We start from the raw sequence: 21,396 nt of genomic DNA on the forward strand, positions 1-21,396 counted from the left end.
GATGGCTCAATTTTCTCCGTTGTAACAAAACGTTGCGTTATGACGTAAATTCGTGTGATTTCATCAACAATAACTTTTAAAGAAATAGCTTCAGTTTCAAGTTGTTGCTGTGAAATAACAACCATTTAATATCTCCGCAATTCACCTCCATGACGAGATCTTAACGTGATTTCACCTTTGCTGTTCTACAATCGCAATTATATTGTTGTAATTTTCCAATTGTAAATTACGTAATTGCTTGCTTTTTCTTTTATTTTGAAAGTGCTTTATATTTCTCCGCAGAAACAAATTTTACATTTAATATAGTATAACATAATAGGCCTAATTACGATAATTCTTACTTTTCAAATTCAAAATTCTATCAATGCTTCCACTGAGCAAGCCTACATTTCAGTCACTGTTAACATTGTAGACTGTTGTAATCAAGGAAGAGAGCATTTGATTCAATTTGAAATTCTTTGACAAAGAGCAACACTTTAATATCCTTAAGTTATATTTACAGCAGCCTACCGGTAAGCTACATTTAATTTCAAGTAAAATTATGCTTACAGAAATATCACTACCGTACATTGCCCCCTTTTGAGAAGCCTACGTCGCTAGCTTATGTTAACAAATCACAGATGAAGTAGTCTTTGTTTGAAACAAAATGTTTTCACAGGATTGGGTCGCCATGGAGACATTGATTGAACTTTGCGTTTATTTTCTTCAACAGGAAATTTATTAGATTCTGCAACAAAGAGTGGAAGTGAACGTAATCAATGAGAAAATAAAAGAGCTTGTTTAAACTCTAAACTGAAGGCTACGGTTTCTTACGTTTTAATGTTTTAGATTAGAAATATGTAGGCCTACAACTACATAACATATTATACTTTGCCCTTGCTCGTTTTTTCGAAGCTTAGATTGAATTTATCCCCAGATACCGCTAATGTAACTTACCATCTACAGTATACCAATAGTAAATTTTCAATTTTTGTGTGGAAACATCATTATTTCATATTCTCCATCCTTTAGTTCCGTTACACTCTGTAAAAATAATGTAAATAATGTGAAAATATATTTTGGAAAAATGATCAGGTAGGCTACCGTAGTACCGGTAGTCTACGTTAAGATCATTTTAATCAAAACAGTTTGATGTGGCATCTATTCGTGTGGCTAAATAAAATAAAGCATAAAATGTATTAAACGTTATTCAAAATGTAATGCAATGTTATTTAAACGTTGTATAAGCATTAAAAACCTAATTTTTGGAGAAAGCAAGATAAAATTTTTGTGTGCAATTGCTCTCCCATGCCCATGTAGTCCCCGTAGAATAGTGATGAGTATGTTAAATGTCACTCAAATTAAAATTAATGCAATAAGACACAACAGAAAAAGAAATTTTGATGAATTTCATGTAACTTTATGGCTGATGCAGTAGAAATGATCATGAATGTTTTTCTTTGCACATTTTGTTCGAGTTTCTTGGTTGGCAATTAAGCAAGAACAGACAGGTTGAATAATTTCAACAACAAACATTTACACTATTTTGTTAAAACTTGAAATTTGTTTTCATCATTTTTGTTTGCAGCAAAATTAGAAATTAAACTTTTTTCTATTTATGGCCAAGTTGAGGTTTTAGTGGCAAAAGCGCTTATTGAAAAATTACGTGACTATTAAAAATGATCCATAAGCAATAGTTATTTTTTTGGTTGCTTTAAAGTAAAAAATAGACTGAAGTGTCTTTATAAAATGCCATAAGCTAATGTTCAAACAAAAACTACATTCATCGAATTAATTCTAAATATTGAATCATGTTCCTTATTTCATTATTTAATTTTATTTATTTGCTTCAAATATGCACATTTCACAAGCTCTTTTTTATGGTAGGCCTACACATTCCCAGCTGGCAAAATTGACCACTTTTACATTGTTTCAATATATGCAGACATTAAAACCACGTAAAAATGATCAATTTTTCTAGCTGCGATCTATATGGATTTGTGTCAAATAAAATACCAAACAAAAACAAACTCGTACACATCATGTTTATTCGCGGACTGAAAAAAAAAAGTCATTTATGGAAGTTTTGCTTACTTTTGTAGAGGCTTTGAACTGCTTAACTCAAGCCTGGTTATCGGAATTGGCAGAGTGAAGTATTCGATCCACTATGTGCCGCTGAATGGAGAGCAGTCTTTGAAATGAGTTGCTTAAGCGCACACGCCGAGACTGGAACCAGTGCCACTTGTTCTTGAAGATTTTTTGTGCAGAATGTCAAGCACTAAACCAACTGATCTGTGTGGGAAAACTACGCAAAAGTGTACAGACGTAGGCATGGGTGGTGTAAAAGTGCATCGTTATAGCTAAGTTGAATGAATAAGAAAATCTTTATAGCTTACTCGGGCTGAGAAAGCTTCTTTGTAAGCTTAACCTTGACAGTGCCGCATACTTGCAAAGGCTTTGAACCACGGACGTAGGTCCGGTAACTGAATTTGACATACTGAAGTGTCCTATTGTTGAAGTGTTGTTGTCTGTGAATTATTCCATCCTCCAGGTGTTGCAGAATGAAGAGTTGTCCCTTGAAATGTATTGCTCAAGAGCACACTCCAAAAATCGAAACAACGTTTCATGTTGCTGCCGTTTCTTTGTTCATGAGAAGTTGGGCGCTTAACCAACTAAGCTATTGATGCTTAACTAGTATCATAAGCACAATTCAATCTCTTTTATACAACAACTTATAAGCAGTAGCATAGCCTATGCACTATGCAAGGGTGATCACCTTAACATTTTGACCATCCATCGTTTTGTAGCCATGCTCATCTAAATGGAAGTAGCGTTTTATTTACAAGTAATATGAATGAAGAATTAAGTTGCTGTAGTTCACCATTAAAACTAGCTTCACATAACAGGTTAAGGAAAATTATCAAACGCTTTAATTTTCCGTTTTTACAATGTAAAGTTGCATAAAAACTATAACATAAAGATTAAAAGAAACCTTCTTCAATTGACAACATAATCTTTTAGTATGAATGAGTAGTTCACAACATAAACTGAACTTTTTTAGTGTTTATTTACTTCATTGTAGACGTAGAAATCTACATAGAAAATGTACATGAGAAAACTTATTTGTTGAGAGCTGAATATTTGTAGAAAAGCGTCAATAACAATAACAAAATACTCTTACTTTCAATATCTTGCTCAATATTAACGTAGCTGCCGCTGTTGTTTTGTCCTTTCTAGAAATACACAAACAGAAAAGAGTTGTAATGGAGCATAAACAGTCAAAAATTTTTTGTGGTGCAAGTTGAAGTTATAAGATTTAAATGCATAAAATTAGACATGAAGGCCGACTTCCTTCCAATGACACAGCAACCCACTTGATGTTATAGACAAAGGGAGGCAAGGTCCTGGAAGCGGCGATATACTGCTATTAGATTATAAATCATCTACTGAAAACTATTAACTCATAGTTGAAATGGTAGGTTGCCTACAGGTTTCCGCTTCAATGACTCCTACTCACATCGTCATTTTATAGAAGATGTACCAGCAGCGGTAGCAGTTTGCTAAATATATTTTCAAAAGAGTTTAGCTGATAAAATCGATTGCAAGATGCAAGCAACATTTGAACATACACTTTGACTCTTGAACTAAATTTAACCTGATATTTTTCAATCGAGCCAAGGTTGCACATAGATGAGATGACTCTAAACTACAAAAATTAATTTAAGAAGCAAAAATTAATAAAACCGAATAAGGAGATCTTCTTCTGCAACTTACATCTGATGCAATTACGTTTTGATATCGTTTGCTTGCCGTTGAATACGGGTTGCTTTCTACGTAGCCATGTTCATCTAAAGAACATAATTGAGTAAAATGTAACAATCTTCGCTGAACTGATTTTGATTAAAAGAGCTGATTTAAAGACTTTATGTTGTTTTAACATTTTTTTTTATTATTTTGAATTGGTTTTGAAGAGTTCATTTAAAGTGCCCCTGACAGGTTGGACCCAAGTATAATAACTTTTCTAAGCATTTTCTAGCGCAGAATTATGCTTAGCGAACTTTTTAATCTTAACCTCGAAGCTCGATTGGTTAGGGCAAAATTGATACAAAACGACAGTTCCGCAGCGCCACCACAGGCAAAACTCCATATTTTACTGCTCTGGGACGATTTTGGTGGTGTTACGTCATCCTGGGTGGGCGTCGTTAGCGACGGATAAAACAAATGCTTTCTAGATGTAATTGGTGGATCACAGTTTGGTCGGAGTTGGTACAAGCGGTTGCTTTTTTCGAAGATTTATTGTTTCTGCAGTTTAATAAAACTGTACTGGATACGTTCCTACAAACCCTAAAATATACTTGAAGTAAAAAATGAAGAAATCGTACGAATCATCATTCATATTTAATTCATAATCATTCATCACTATTCATAAATAAATAAAAGTTCTCTCTCTCATAATGTGCCTTCAGTTGGCCATTGAAATCCGGTGTAACGGCCATCTGGACTTGAAAATTGTTTCGGATTCGCCAAACAATGCATGACGGCAGCACAATCCGATTGTTGCTTCTGAGAGCACCACCTTGTAGTATCCAGGCCCGGATTTAGAGGGGGGGGGCAGAGGGGCAGTTGCCCCGGGCCCCCCGACTTTTCAAAGGCCCCCTATGTGGAAAAAAAATGTGATTTTTTTCCTTTTGGCCTTTAAAGTTTTTGCAAAATGCTGTGCAGTACTGGACTGATGCTACTGTAGACGTAGAGATGGTTTTTCGCGCCGAAGGCCCGAAAAATTATTTTGCACGGGAGCCCCCCGATCTAAAAGTGCCCCGGGCCCTCCATCAGCTAAATCCGGCCCTGGTAGTATCCACTCCAATACATGCCTGTAAGCAACTAATTACCGATACTGCTCTCAAGGAAATAAAATCACTTCGTTTAGTGTGTATTCTTTGGTGTTTAGGGTATTTTTAGCCTACTGTAGCATCTTTACTCTTTTGATAGGTCTCCGTTTTCTTCTTTCAGTTTATTGTTTTTTCTCCAGTTCTTCCTGCTCCTTATAAAAAAAAGTCCTCAGAACTGCAGGATGTAAATGTGCCTCAAAATCGGTCAACTTGGTAACACAGCTAGATGCGCCTTTCTTCAAAAGTTCTTTTGTCTGTGGCACTTCATGGCAACATACATATTCATTGGGCTGGGACATAGACTCGCACTTGTGACAAATGCACCACCTACAGTTTCCAGCACGCCACTCATTGCTGAGAAGATCCAAATCGGGTTGGTGGTGTTAACAAAATCATCTCCATTGAAGTGAAGAGAACATATACGACTAGTTTTGTATGGTCCATCCCACGTTTGAACACTTGAAGAAAACTTTGACTATTTTCTTCTCAGCACCTTGTTTTGTTTGAAAGCATGAAAAGATAGCACACATTTTTGTCACTGACTCTGTCACATAAACAGCAATTTTCAGGCATTACCTCAACCATAAATTAAGGGTACTGTCTGTGAGATTTTGCTGTTACACTGCAAATGGCTATAGCCAGATTAAAACAAATAAAAAATTATCCAAATTGTAGCCCTACAAGAGTTTAGAAAAAATGCAATTTCAATTGAATTGAGATGCTGTTTGATAAAACAAACTCAATCTATTTGATCTAAACCTGATAGTAATACTAATAATAAGTTGACTTTTTCATTTCGGTAATTCTCATTTTGCACATGCTTTAGACTAATAGACCCCCACACATTGACGCTTTGGAGCAGTCGTACCATACCTTACTAACTCCCCACAGAGAAAGAATGTATCCTTCCCACCCATGGTGACGTCACAGCGAGGTTGCCGTTTTTATTTTCGCAATTGAATGAGTGCCAGATTTGCCGAAAGTGAACGAAAATTTGCAAGCGTGTAACTTAGTAACCTATTGATATTTTTTACGATTTGCTAGTCAGGGAAGTTTGTTAGTGTCATCTCTTTGGTATCTTAGGTAAATTTAGCAAATTTATTTTCCTGTCAGAGGCACTTTAAAGATTTCAAGGATTTAAAGTGTTGGAATTACTTATGTGCAATAAAATTGTATCGGCAAAATATACTATAGTTTATCAAAATATTTTCAATGTATGATTAATTAGAACTTCGAAAAAACTAGAGCTGAAAAAGACTGGATATGGGATGACCGAGAGAAGAGACTAACGCATGAAACGTTTTGTAATAAAATTGAACGATGAAGAAACATTGCAATATTGATTTTGATTATCTTCCTTTATTACATTCTGATTACATTGCATAAAAAACAAAATCGTGGACACGAACTAGATTCAGTTTGTTTTTACTGTTCTTGTGAATATTTTTATAGTTTTTGAGAGTTAACCGCTTGATAGGTTTCCCAAAACTAATTACTTCATAATGAAAGCGATGTTTATTTCGTCAGCAATAGACTTACCTGTTCCTTGCATTGGTTCCAGATAATGAGAAAATGCAGCTTCTGTCCGAGGCTGTGACAATTGATACAAATATCAACACGTTGTTAAACCATTATTTATCTTTAGCAAGCCTTGGTCAATGTATGTGCTTCCATAGCGTCATATTACAAATAAAGACAGTAAATAAATCTGTTAAAACTATGGCCTACATTATATTTCAGCAGATTAGACTATGACGCAGTCAGGGTGATAGTGAAAGGTTGTAAGCGTCTTTTCGTTAGCCACCATCCCATAACAATGAATCTACACTCTACAGCAGTGGTTCTCAAACTTTTTACAGTCTAAGCGCACTTACAATACTACAAATAATTCTGGGCACACTTTATATAAAAATGCACTAAAATGTCATAATTAAGTCAAATAAATAAAACGCAAAAATAAAGAAATTATCTTTTTATTAATGGGAAACATGTGCTTGATGAGCCTGTGAGATTTTCTCAATGTTTGGTCTTATGTTTGAGAGGCAAACTCTCATGTCCTCATCGATGCATTGCAGAGTTCCTCTCTTTTTACACTTAATTGTGGCGAGGGTAGAAAAGCCAAGTTCACATAAATATGACGTTGAGAATTGCAATAAAACAGTCAGTGCTTTTTTAGATATCGCGACATGCTCTTTTCTGATAGAAATCCAAAAAGCTTCAAGAGACCACTCTTTGTATTTCATCATCAATCCACGATCTGTGGACACAGCTGCCAGTTCTTCTTCTTCTGTCAGTGTTAAACTATATTCAGAGGTACTTTCTAAAAAAGGATTTCTAATCCAGTCATATTGCGCAGTGTTAAGTGATGGAAAGTAAAAATTCATTTTTTCTTCTAAAGTTGATAAATGTTCAATTACAAGTGGAAGGATTTCAGTTTTGCAAGTATTAGTTACCAATGGGAACATTTCTAAACTACCTTTAATCGCTGCACTTTTCCAAACGTGTAATTTTTTCTGAAACGCTTTTATCTTGTCAGTGGATGTAAGAACGTTTTGCCCTTTCCCTTGCATACTGGTGTTCAAAATATTGAGATGCTGAAATATATCTGCCAAATATTGTAATTTAGCAATCCAAAATTTACACTGCAAGAGGTCACAAAAATGTGACTGCTTCATTGCTTCAAAAAATACAAGAAGTTCTTGTCTTAACTCGTGTACACGAGTAAGCACTTTGCCTCTTGATAGCCACCTCACCTCGGTATGTAAAAGTAATCGTTTGTGTTGAGATTCCATATTGGTACAGATTTTTTCAAATAGCCGCGATTTTGCAGGTCTTACTTTTATAAAGTTTACCATCTTAACAACTTCATCTAAGACCTCTCTTAAATTCTCTCCTAAGGTTTTTGACATCAAAGCCTCTCTATGCAGAAAGCAGTGAGTTACAATAACATTCTCGTTTTTCTTCTTTATAAAAGATACAAGTCCCTTGATACAACCTACCATAGAAGGTGCTCCATCTGTGCAAATGCCTACACACGATTTCCACGATAACTGCCACTTATCAAGGTAGTCATTCAGAATGTTAAAAACGTCCTCACCTTTAGTAGTCACACTTAATTCTTTGCAAAAAAGAAACTGGTTTGTTATTTCGTTTTCGTTAATAAAACGAATGAATGCTATGAGTTGTGCCTTGTTGGTAATGTCGGTAGTTTCATCAACTTGCAGAGCAAAATCTGAAGAGTGGAGTTTATTACCACTTACATTTTTCTCAATATCAGAAGACATTTCCAGAATACGCCTGCGAACAGTATCGTCTGACAGAGGTATCTTGCTTATTTTTAATGCTGCTTCGTTTCCTAACATCGTACTGACAATCTTTTTGCAAGCAGGCAAAATAATTGATTCACCTAAAGTATGAGCTTTCATATTTTGAGCAATCAGTTCAGAGACTTGGTAAGAAGCAATTTGAGCTTTATCAGAAACAGTCACTATACTCTTAAAGGAACTTGCTGTTTTTTGTTGTTGCTCAGACATTCTCTGAAAATAGCTTATGGGTTTATCTTGTAGATAAAAGTGTTTCTTTTTAAAATGTTTAGCAAGTTTACTAGGGACCATTGATTCATTGGCCATCTTCATTCCGCAAACTAAACATACAGGCAAAGGATCATCATGACTTCCGATCCAGGAAAACCCAAAACTTAGATAGCTATCATCATATTTACGAGTCGGTCGTGGTTTTGCTTTCTTACTAGTACATTTTTTTACGCTTAAATTTTGGTCACTTTCGGCGTCAACTTCATCAATGTCACGCTTTCTCTTAAGAAACTTATCCATATGTAAGAGTAAATTTTTCTAAAAAAAAAGATATTTACATCAACGAAATTTATTCTTAACTATAAAATCCGCATTACAGTTATTTACTACTATACTTCATTAATGACTACCTACAGTACACTACTATTAACACCTCTACCACCTTTTCTATGAACACTAACTCAGCAACTAGCAATTTCTTTCTGCTTTACAATTACATTCTGAATCTACTCCAACAGCAAAAAACACACATAGACAATTGCTATTGTGAGCAACAAATACAAGTTTTACCGAATGTCTGCCCGTGCCTGAAATTATCGTAATAATGATGTTAAATGGAAGGAGCAGGTAAGAAAATTGATCTAATATGGTAACTATTCTTTTTGTTTTTCTTATTAGAATACTTTTTTAGGAATGCTGTTGGGCACACCTAGATAACCTCTGGGGCGCACCAGTGCGCCCGGGCACACCGTTTGAGAACCACTGCTCTACAGTATAATTACTTATTTATACATACAGATTTACAGAGGCGAGCATACTACTTTAAAAACAGAAAAACAAAAGAGTAGCCAGTAAAATTGAAAATAAGCCGTTATGAGACTAAAGACTTGAGCAATGGCTTAAGGTTACTTTTGCAAGTCAAGTTACGATTTGCGAACATATTGTATTGTAATTTTTTTTTTTTTTTTTTTTAAGTTACATACCAAGGGTTGGGAACTTTTCATGGTGGCAGGTTTTTTAAAAGATGGGCGAAAATCAACATAACCATTTTCATCTGAAACAAAATACATTATATCAGACTTGTTAAGCTTACTTTGATCAAATGGTTTTCTTCTTAACTCTTGATTCATTATACATTCAGACCGTAATTATTTATGAACAGCCAAGCTAGACAATTAATTTTCATTTATCAGGAATTGTTTTATATTTTTGCGTGCCAAGAACTACAGCATTGCAGGTACACTGGTTTTAAGGAACGTAACTGCTTGTTATTGCTGTTCCCGACAATTTTGACCAAATCAAACGTCATATAAAAACCGTTATGGTCTACTTAACCTAGCTGGCATCTTACGTCATGGAAATTGCTAGAAAATGTCCAAATATTGCACCATCGGTCGTAAGACCTGATGAAATATTGCATCACTACCTTTGAACACCGGTTTGAATTGCGTGACAATGTCTTTCATTATTGCGTCACAGTTACTGTCTACGTGCATTTGAGATATCGCAAATTATTCTAGTCATTCGTGAAATGGTTGCTTGAGAGTTAGTCGCACATTTAACTGTTTGCTTAGTGCTTGCCAGCTGGATAAAATTTCCGTCTTTTATCTAAGTAATCTGTTCTGTAGTGACAAGTTTTAGTGGTGTACGGCGTTGCATCCAATTTCGACAGCCAGGTGGCTAATTTTACAGAAATACAAATTTGAATAGACGTTTCGAAGGAGTGTTTCTTTTTCGGTCATTACATGCACACGAACGGATCCGGGAACTTTATGTTACAATTTTCCCACGAAGAGATTATGGTTTACCGCTGTGACCAATTGCCACGTCGCTTTTGATTTTGTTTTGATTTGCAATAGCAGCCTGTGGTTAGCGTATTTGTGATCTGTAAGTCGCTTAAGATGGAGTATTTTAACTGGTAGATATATTAACATATGACAATTTTTTTGTGAACCAGCTGACTGCAGCCATTGTGACCCTTCCAGCATTCAGCCAGAGTGTTAATTCATACTTTGAACTTTGTTTGTTAACAGAAAAGAAAGAGTAACGGCAGGGGGGGCAGTGGCGGCTCGTGCCATGAGGCTGCAGGGCTGCAGCCCCAACTAAAAGAACAAGAAGAAGGAAATTATGTTTTCCTCGGTTTTTGTCTCACCCAGTTACTTTTTTCAGTTACGAATTGCGGATCGAAAATTGAAATATTAAAAGTTTCGTTTGGCAACACCGATATTGGGCAAACTGCTCTGCAGCCCCAGATTCTGGATTTCAAGCGCTCTAATTGGCTAAAAATTATCCTTGAAGCTCCACCTCTTTTGGTATTTTACAGCAATTTTTGAATCTGTTGGAGCTGCATAGAAAACAGCCCCACCTAACCGAATAACTTTATATACTTTTTAAAGTTAGTTTTTATTTCGCAGACTTGCGATGAGCCATGAATGTAGAAGTGATGGCTGTAGAGTTAGGGTATTCAACAGGTTATAGGAAGTGCTAGTCCAGCCTAGGGCATTTCAAAATCATTTGAACCTTATGCAACGGCTAGGCTAGTCAAGACTAAGCTCAAGTCAATACTAGTAAAGTTTGTCTTCAAAGCAATACTGGTAGTTTTTTTAAATTATAGCTTAGGAATACATCAACTTTTAAACAAAGTTTGAACGCATTTTTTAAAAATTTGGGGTGAAAACATGTTTAGAACGCTCCAAATTTAATGGTATTATTCGATTTTTTGGGGGAGACCCCCCAGACCATCCTGCGAAGGCGAACGATCTCAGTGACGAGCTTTCCCCCCTGGACTATTTATTGCAGCCCCACTGCTCACAAACACCACTCGCCGCCACTGGGGGTGGGAATCATCACCTGATTTTAATCTTGCCTTCTGCTTGTCAAACCTAATCCGCTGCAGCGACCTGCGGCTTACAAATACGTTTTCGAGTATATGATAAAATTGTAATCGTTTATTGAGGTAGCCATGGACTTCTAAATAGTAGCATCTGGACTGGAAACGCAGTGACCAACAAAAGGCCAAACAGTTGGTACAACAGTTGGCCAACAGTGGGCCAACAGCCAAGTAACTAACCCTGTTGGCCCACTGTTGGCCAACTGTTGTACCAACTGTTTGGCCTTTTGTTGGTCACTGCGTTTCCAGTCCAGATGCTACTATTTAGAAGTCCATGAGGTAGCCTATTCAAGTCTGCAAACGATTTTCGTAATCACTCAAACTTATAACAAGATTTATTGAACTCCGATAGCTCAGTTGCTTATGCAGTATGCACCCAATTTCACGCACTAAGAAACTTCAAAATCAAATGACACTGGTTCGACCGATTCTTGGGATATGCGTTTGTACAACGCATTTTAAGGACTGCTCTCCATTCAGTGGCACATTTAGTGGATGAAATAATTTGTAGACAACAACATTTCGATAATCGGAAACTTCACTCTGCCAATCTCGGTAATCGGGCCTGCTCCAGTCATTCAAGCATGTCAGTTAATCTACAAGCAGGCCTGTGCGAAACTGCCAAGAGAAACCAGTTTGAGGTTTTCTCAGTCTAAAGATGAAGATTAAAATCATCTAACTAATTTTGATTGATTGATTGAAGTTTTATCCTTGGACTGGGAAAGCTTCTTGTAGAGTTCAATCCTGGCAGTTTTGCATACTTGTGGAGAGTTTGAATCGCTGACCCAGGCCAGGCCGCGAAATTTTTTTCCCACGAGCTTTCTGTCTCATTGATTCTAGTCACTCTAAAAGTAAGATTTTCCGAAAGTGTTTTGAGAGATTGGTTGATTCAGATTGCGAAATAACTATTTGCCAATAAAATTCTGCAATGATAATAAAATATAAGCTTTCCCTAACCCTACTTTTTTTGAAAAGCTCTTGTTCACCGCCAAAATTAATTTAAAGAAAAAAAAGTTGACTTCGACAGGCGTCGAACCCTTGTTCTCACGAGTACTAGGAAGAGGATGAAGCCACTGAACCAGCTGTGCCAACGAGAAAATGTTGCATTTACACGGCTTTAATACAAACTTTTACCAAAATATGCAAATGAGACAGAAATCTCGTGGGAAAAAAAATTTCGCGGCCCGGTCACCGAGAGTAACAGAGTGAAGTTTCTGATTGTTGAAGTGTTGTTGCCGCTGATTTACGTGCTGTTATTTGAGAAGCCGTTCGTTAAAGTCCTTCAAGAATTTTCATTATCATTTCACCAGTAGAACTTATTCGACATTTAATTAACTGCTTTTCTGTTATACCCATTAAACTACGTAGAACCTTTCCAAGTCTTTTTCCTGGTAAGAGATAGGAAGGAACTGTGACATTCTGGTTGATCCCGGACGAGCCCCCAGAATATCACGTTGCACCAAAGGTAAAAGTTTTACGTGATTCTGGTTCTACGAGTATAATGGTGAGGAGAGATTTAGTAAAAGACAGTCAGTTAACGGAAAAACTGGCCATGTGATGTCGATAAATAACACTTCAATCCAAGGGCCGTTAGCGAAGATATACATCGAAACTCCGTATTGTAGTGAGACTGTGAAAGCGTTATGTTTACAATACCCTTTAGTTGATCTTATAATCGGAAAAATTACTGAGAGAGATCAGTGTTATGAGTTGTGGATTGGTAATAGGTGGAGAGACTATTGGTGATTGAGATTTGAAGTAATTGAATACAAGTAGATGAGAATTGGTGCTGATATCAATTGTAATCGAAATTAGAGTTATTTGAGAAGCCGTTCGGTAAAGTCCTTCAAGAATTTTTATCATCATTTCACCAGTAGAACTTATTCGACATTTAATTGACTGCTTTTCGGTTATACCCATTAAACTACGTCATTGAACCTTTCCAAGTCTTTTTCCTGGTAAGAGATAGAAAGAAACTATGACATTCTGGGCATCTTCTTGTGAAAGTTTTAATGATAGCAAATCTGGACATTGGTGAACGATCTAATTCTACTAACGATACTGTTCGAGATGTTATTGTGGCGCAAGTTAGACGTCCAGATTTTCCATCATTTGTTGAGGAAAAAGGTGATTTAGATAGTTATTTGTTAAGATTTGACTACAGTAGCCAAATTGGAGAAGACAGCATGGGCTACTCAATTAAGCATGTTGTTGTCGGGGCAAGACCTTGATGTATATTTAAGACTTTCACAAGAAGATGCGATGGACTACGACAGATTGAAGTTACTGTAGCTTTGTTAAAGCGATACAATTTTACCGAGCATGGATACCGTCAAAGATTTCGTGAGGCAAAGCCTGAACGACACGAAAGCCCAGGTCAATTTATTGAACGTCTAAGAAACCTTTTGTTACAATGGTTTGAACTTTCGGGGGCCGAACAATCATTGGACGGATTGGCAAATCTTATAGTTAAGGAACAATTCACAGATTCATGTTCAAAGATTCTTTCAGTTTATTTAATGGAGAGAAGTTGGGGCTCAAGTTGTCAACCTCCACGTGGTGAGCCCTGGATTCGACTAATGACAACAAACCGACAAGTAGCAAAGAGAAAAGAAGAAGATGGAGAGAAGTCCAAAGACTCTAGAAGATATAGCCAGTGTGGCGGAACAGTAGCCTATTTAGTTGCCCATGATGAGAAGTTGTCGACCAAAGAGACGTTGTCATGCGATAATGATGAGGAGCAAACAAATAATTTTAAAGGAGGTGCGGTTCCAAGAGAAGTACGTTGTTTTAATTGTAATAGCTTAGGTCATAAGGCTGTTAACTGCCGGAGGAAGACTAACAGAAATCATCAGGAATCGAGGAAGTGGTGTAATCGTTGCAATAGGCAAGGACACGAAGCGAAGGAATGCAAGGACAAGTCGTTTTCCCTATCCAATCAGTCTGGGAAGAATGAAACAGACACGGACGTTTATCGATGCGGTTGTGCGATAATGATTCATGAACCAGCGCTTGAGGAGGAGAGACCGGATGAAGATGATCATGTGGAGAAGAAAACGGTAAAGAAAACGAAAAAATATGCTTGCTAAAAAATAATACCTGAAGATTACCTGCCAGTAGTGAATGGAGCGGTTGGAAACAAAAAGGTGGCCATGGAAGAACCAAGGAGAGGAGGCAGGCGACGACCACTTGGAGTTTGCTATAGATGCGGTAGACGCGGACACTTCGCCAAGGAGTGCGTTGCTGACGGCGGACATTCGGAAAACAGACGTTGCCGTGACAACCATTGCTACCGGTGTGGGGAGATTGGACACATAGCCAGGAGCTGCCCTTTTGATGAAAAGGCTTGCTACAACTGTCAAAGAGAAGGTCATCTGGCCAAGGACTGTCCGGAGAGGAAGTGTTTCCGATGTATGAAGATGGGTCATCTTGCTCGCAGGTGCATTGAAGACATTGAGGACGTTGGAAACTCACAGTAAACGTGATAATTATTGTTTTGAGAAACGCTGTCGTTGGTAGATCATGCAACGATGGACTAATGAGAACTGTTTTATTGAGTAATTAATTGTTTTTGTAATGTGATTTGTATTGATTGTGTTGTTATATTGTTTGCAACAATATTCTAAGGGAGGGCGTACGTCACAATCAATGTGCGAGGTCTCGCGACCGGCTGCTTTGTATCTTGATCGAACGTGCTGTTTTCATTATGGAATTTTTGAGCGATGTGTTATTATCGGTTACTGACCTGAAGTAACCTTTGATTGCGAAGTTTGTAGTATTATGTAACGTGTTTCCAGAGCATTCGGGACATTCATTCAGAACAAATTTGGAAATTTATGTTGTTTTTCACAATTGCCGAGTGAAGTTTTTCATGACGTCATAAGGATGTTTACCAGTAGATGTCTGATTGCGAAATCTTTATTATGTAATGTATTTCTAGATCATTTTACTGCTACGTGAAAATCTAGAACAGGGGTGACGAACTTTTTTGCGGTCGCGGGCCACTTTGTCAATTACACATGAGTTATCGGGCCACACAACGTTTTAATCGTAACCTACTATGAAATCTTTTAGAAGAGACTCAAGATATTATTCATGAAAAGTAACAAACGGCAGATGAAAGTAATAAAACCCACACAGTTGAAAGTATCTTACGCAGCATCGAAACATACAACAGTAAAAATAAAAACAAATCAACTTGACCAAAAAGGATAGAGTAACAGCACTTGCACTGATTATAAAGACAGTTTAATTTTCGAAGCGTTTGCTTTCATATGAGTATGATTTCTTTTTTTTTGGCTCTATCCTTTTTACTCAACTTGACTAAATGTTTCGACCATTATGCTCCGAAACTACAAATCAGATAATGAAATTTCTTTTTCAAACAACAAACAAACAGACGATGAACAGACGATGTGGCAACAACAGACGATGTGGTCGAACAGACGATGTGGCAACTCTCAACTGCATAGCCTACTAAGATTTTCATCTGTCAGCCTCGACCTGTAACGACTTTTTGTAAAGTGCATTTTAGAAGTGAAGGCATAAAACAGCTTTAAGATGTCTTTTGTCTTTAATGCATGAGCGATTGTCAAATTGTTTTGCGGGCCGCACAAAATTCTTTGACGGGCCGCATGAGGCCCGCGGGCCGCAGGTTCGTCACCTCTGATCTAGAAGCTTCTGTAAACTTGGTTGTTTACGTTTAATGCAGCTTGACAAAACAATAGGTCTTTATGATGTAACATTACGTACCCTTCTCGAAGTTACTAGACCGAACAATCTTCTATAAATAGTGGTGTAAATTGATGAATTATTATTATGAGTTGATTATGATGAGTTGACTATGAGTTGATGATGAGAGTTGTGTTATGAGTTGTGGATTGGTAAAAGGTGCAGAGACTATTGGTGATTGAGATTTGAAGTAATTGAATACAAGTAGATGAGAATTGGTGCTGATATCAATTGTGTTCGAAATTAGAGTTATTTGAGAAGCCGTTCGTTAAAGTCCTTCAAGAATTTTTATTATCATTTCACCAGTAGAACTTATTCGACATTTAATTGACTGCTTTTCGGTTATATCCATTAAACTACGTCATTGAACCTTTCCAAGTCTTTTTCCTGGTAAGAGATAGAAAGAAACTGTGACAATCATATTAGATTGCTACCTCGTTATTTCAATAACCCTGTAGTCAACGTACAGTAAATATTTTCCTAGTTCCATGGTTTGTTTACTTTATTGAGATCTTATGCTTGCATGCTTACCTTCTACAGCGTAGGCGACATTGTCTGTCCCATTTTCTGAAATAATATTTGTTTTTACTGAATGATTTTTATCTAATTAATGATTTGTGTTGTGATAAACTTGACAAATATATTCACAATAATAAGAAAATCAAAATGTCCTTATGTGTTACCTTTCTTTTTGTCATTTAAGTTTCGTTTGTAGTATGCTACAGCAGCAGCAATCGATAGTATTATTACCAAGACAACAGTCACTGATATTGCAACAACGAGTGTGTTACTTGCTGGACTAGCAAATGAATCAACCTCCACAATGACATCGAACATAATGGTGTGGTTATAAGGTTCAACAGAGGATTGCAGGTACAATATGTAAGTTCCGTTATCGAGTTCTTTTGCCTAAAATGATCACAGTGTTCACATATTTTAACATGCAACCTAATATGATAAAAAAAGAGAAAACTCTGGATGCGGCTCATCCGCCTGCTCATTGGCGTCGTATTTTTCCTCTGTAACATGCGCACATGAAAGATGGCATCTTCCGCGATCTACAGAGTGAGTTTTCTAAGGAAGAACAAACTGCTGGCCAGCACCATCAGCTGCGCTTATCTATCACGTGCCGAACGGTGTGCATGGTCTGCTTGATGTGGATGTCCAATCAATACAATGGTTGTTCGACACCTGCCCAAACAACTAACCCGAGTCACCGCCAATGCTCCAGGGTGATCAAAAGCAGAGCTCCTAAACTTTGGTCTTGTGAAAAAAAGATTCAAACGAAGAAAACTATAAAGAAGTTAATCTATTTCGATGTACCTGATCTTTCATAAATCGGAATGTCTGAAAAGTGCCATCTGTCATGAAGTTTCCATCACCTACTTCTACATCTGTAAACATTTATTTTAATTAGAAGAAAACTTCAGAACTAAAGGTCAGTAATTTCACTACCTAATACATTTTGAATGTAACCTGGTGTTCGAATTTACTTCACAGCTTCCATCACGTATGTTAGAAACCAATGATTGAAGAGTTGCTAAGAGTTTCTCTATTTTGACTTAGTTTCAACAAGACTAGAAAATCTTTTTCACAAATTAGATACAAACATCGATAAGTTATTAGAAAGCCAACGTTTTTTTGCAAGTTTTGCATGTAGACTATTTGAGATATTTGATATTTGAAATTTGATATTTTGATATTTGAGATATATTTTATTGTTTTTAGATTATTTGAGATATGTAAAAAGAAAAACGCTAAATCATTTTTCGCCTTCTGTTGACTCTTCATTACTCATAACTGCATAATCCATGAGTTTACTAGTAACTAGACTGTAGGGTCTACACAGTTGTGGTTATCTTTACACACATTTTTACCCAATTTAATACCAATTTAGTTCAAGCATGGCCACCTAAAGATATGGCCTGATTTGTCACATTTTGCAGAAATTTCCAGGTTTTTGTAACTTTGGGCGAATGTTTAAATAAATTTTTCTAAAAATTAGGTTTTTACGCTTTCTTTTCTCTTTTCCCCAGATGACACAATAAGTTTTAACATTCTCACATGTCGAAAAACAATAAAAAATTGATTTCGAAGATTTTAGTCAGACTGTTAATTTTTCAATAACAGTCTGATTTTGCGTTTTTCAACTTACTTTTTCTCATTTGCTACTGCTTCTCCAAGGCAACAAAAAAGTTTTATGTCATTAGGAAACCGCAAAAAGTAATAACATCTCAAAAAATGTCAGTCAAGCGCTAGCAGTAGCTGTAATCAAAATCTGCAAAATGTGACAAATCAGGCCGCATCTCCAGGTGGCCATGGTTCAAGTGACCAAGAATGAGAGTAGATATGTTGTTTTCAATAAAATTACAAATATTATAAATATATTATAATATATTTATAATAATATTCAAAAATATTATATATAAATAATGAGATTAAAAATAAAACTTAAGCCTGGAACTAAGTCATTCCTCTGTGTTTTATGAAGTATTACCAGAGTTGTTCTTGATCAATGCAAGAAAATGAGTGTGGGGGTTGGACATAAACGTGACGTTGCATGTTCCTTTTTCTCTTAAAACCCACGAGCATAAGGTAGGATTGTCTTGAAAGGGTGCATCTGAAATTTTATCAATCAATTGCGTTTAATAAATTCTTTCAAATCTTCAAATGCAAGTAAACTAAGTATGAGAATTGTCGTTAGAACGTCGCTGAAAGGCAATATTTATTGAGAAAAATTCGTTATAGCTAGGGGGAATTATATTTCAATTATTAAAATTTATTATAATAGAAATGTTATCAATAGATTTTTTCAATAATTATGTCATAATAATTACTACTTACAAATAACATCAATGTAGATACTGTTTATAAACTTCCCATATACATCATCAGTTCTACAAATATATTCTCCAGTATCAAATGGACTCAATGAAGGAAGGTTCAACGCCGCACTTGGATATGTTGTCATGTTTGGATGAGTCCATGTGAAAGTGGTGTTCAATTTATCGGCATGACTAATACTGCAGGTGAGTGTTAAGTCTTCTCCACGTCTAACTGTCGTAATTCCATTTTTCTTAGAATAACTTAAAATTAGACTTCCTGTAAAATAAAGAAATCAGATTTACAAATCACATCAATGTAAATACTGTTCATGAATTTCCAAACGTATCATCAGTCTCACAAGGATCATTCCCATTAGAAAATGGACTCAATGAAAACCAAACTAATACTGCAGATGACGTAACGTTAACTGTGTGAGACTGCAAGGCAAGAAATGCAAGGAAACCCTAACCTTGCAAGAAATGCAAGGCAAGAAAGGCAAGAAAACCCTAACCCTGCAAGGCAATGGAGGCAAGAAATCAGCAGCCACTCAGCAGTCTCTTCGTCCAGGACCCTCAGACCATGCGCACCGTATGGAGGCCGGTGGGTTAGGCAGTGGTGGATGACATGGTCTGCGGTCTGTTCAGTGGCACCACACTCGCATTCTGATGAAAGAGCCAGGCCTCACTTGTGCATGTCCGAATGAAAGCGGCCGACGCCAGTTCGCAGGCGGTTAAGCCTGACCCACGCAAGCCTTGCGAGGGACATCCCTGGTGGACGGGGATAGGCGTCGGGTATGAAGTCACAAAGGTGTGATGTGGTTTTGCCACTCCGTTTTCTACATGTGGTTTTTCCAGTGATCCGCACTAAACCAAGTTATTTTGCGTTCTTAAGTAGTTGTTGTGCAGCATGCACAAAGGGGCGTCTTGATTTCAACAGCTGCTTTATAGGTGGTGGTCGCTTGAATGTTGCATGGAGGAGATAGTCGGGGCCCAGATCGCGTCGAGCGAGAGAAGTCGTGGCTCCTTTACGGCGTAGCTCAGCGAGTTGGCTGCCTGCTAGTATGGATAGGTAGTCCGTCGGAGTTGGACACAGGCATCCGGTCACAGTACGCAGTGCGTCGTTGATGGCGGTATCAATGCGGTGGGTGTGAGAACTACAGTACGACACAAGACTGGTGCGCAGTAGTGAAATGAACAAGGGCTAGGGTAGCTGTACGAATGCAGGTCATAGTTGAAGATTCTATACGCCGAACAATCATAGTTTTTTTTAGTCACATTCTCCTCATGAATTCAAGCTACTTTTCCTGCTGATTATCAAATATTTAGAATACGACATGAAATTAAGTGGTGCGCAAAGTGTGGGTGAAATTATAGTACTAGAAAGCCTGAGCAGCTATTTCAAGATGGGGAGTCAATTTTGATTGAATAGGAATTTGAAAATTTTTATTCCGGCAGAATTTTGACGTTGCATTTTAATTTTTTTGTTTTACAAAAATATGAAAAACGAGTATAGGCCTTTTTGGATTAGTTTTAATACTTATTATTTAGCTTGAATATACTAACGTTAGTGTGGCATTTTTTTGCTTCCTCAACAATTGACCATAACCCAGCTATGTCATTTGTAAAATTAAATATACAATATCGGATTTTGTTTTATTTTTGTACAAGTACGTCTTATCGTATTTTGTCGCATTTGACTTCTTATCATCTCAAGTCTAAACAATTTGAAAATTTAATTTGTTGTAAAGGAATTATGATATTTGTAGTTAGGTTTGATCACATCTGAAATCAAACCAAAGTCTACCAAAACGAGAAGTCACATCTCTCACCAATCCTTCACAAACAAAGTAGAAGAATGTAAAAAAATATTATCCTTATACCAGCAAATGTCAAGCATGACTTGCAGCAAATTAATTATATTCTTAACTGGAAAGATTTGCTTGCACAAGTGAAATTTGAAATGCTAACTTGAACTGACATGACAAAAAGTTACCACAAAAACAGAAATTTGCAGTAACGTATTTTAAATGTTTAACTCACTCAAAGCTGGAATGACTGTGATGTTTCTTGTCGCACTTCTATACGATCCAGCATTGTTAAGAGCCAAGCAGGACAACGAGCCACCAACACTGAGAGGTTGATTTATGAAACATTCGTTGTTCATGTTGGTGATGTTTTCACATTCATCAGAGCAAATAGTAAATGCACATTGAGGTGTAGGATTACCTTGACTTGTGCAATTCATTGAAAGATTTTGATCAGATCTCAACAAATATCCATTGCTGGTATCGATCAAGTATTTTGATACAAGGATTGTGCTGACAACATTTGGAGAAACATCTGAAATCGTTGGTACAACAATAGAACTTATGAAACTACTAACAATACAATTTTTAACATTCTGTAAATTCGCAAAATGAAGATAAATACAAGTTAGCTGGATATTGTGCTTTATTGTAATTGATTAATGGGGTAAAAGTATGTTGAAGTAAATGGTTCGCTTTGAAAAATTTTTTTTTTTGAATTTACTGTAATATTATGCCATTTCT

The 21,396-nt window shown here is 36.7% G+C and overlaps 1 protein-coding gene across 1 annotated transcript; it reads right to left on the reverse strand.

Moving 5' to 3' along the window:
• Positions 1-244: 244 nt before the first annotated feature.
• LOC145781400 (uncharacterized) lies at positions 245-19,085 on the reverse strand. Its single transcript, XM_082593192.1, has 12 exons — positions 18,867-19,085; positions 18,520-18,642; positions 17,346-17,416; positions 16,706-16,931; positions 16,554-16,589; positions 9,385-9,455; positions 6,408-6,459; positions 3,754-3,827; positions 3,161-3,212; positions 2,756-2,796; positions 937-1,023; positions 245-727 (listed from the first exon to the last, which is right to left on the reverse strand). Exons 1-11 carry the CDS (start codon positions 18,991-18,993, stop codon positions 964-966), a joined length of 933 nt encoding a protein of 310 aa, XP_082449318.1. The 5' UTR covers positions 18,994-19,085; the 3' UTR covers positions 245-727; positions 937-963.
• Between the last annotated feature and the right edge of the window lie 2,311 nt (positions 19,086-21,396).

Source organism: Aplidium turbinatum, chromosome 12 (assembly GCF_918807975.1).
Source record: "Aplidium turbinatum chromosome 12, kaAplTurb1.1, whole genome shotgun sequence".
NCBI lineage: Eukaryota > Metazoa > Chordata > Ascidiacea > Aplousobranchia > Polyclinidae > Aplidium > Aplidium turbinatum.

What these genes read in the sequence shown, in the direction of transcription:
- LOC145781400 (XM_082593192.1), bottom strand. Translation starts at nt 18,993, where the DNA reads ATGACAACATATCCAAGTGCGGCGTTGAACCTTCCTTCATTGAGTCCA. An exon ending in ATTGATCAAGAACAACTCTG is followed by an intron (nt 17,417 to 18,519) that starts GTAATACTTCAT and finishes AAATGTTTACAG; the next exon opens with ATGTAGAAGTAGGTGATGGA. An exon ending in GGAACCAATGCAAGGAACAG is followed by an intron (nt 3,828 to 6,407) that starts GTAAGTCTATTG and finishes TATGTTCTTTAG; the next exon opens with ATGAACATGGCTACGTAGAA.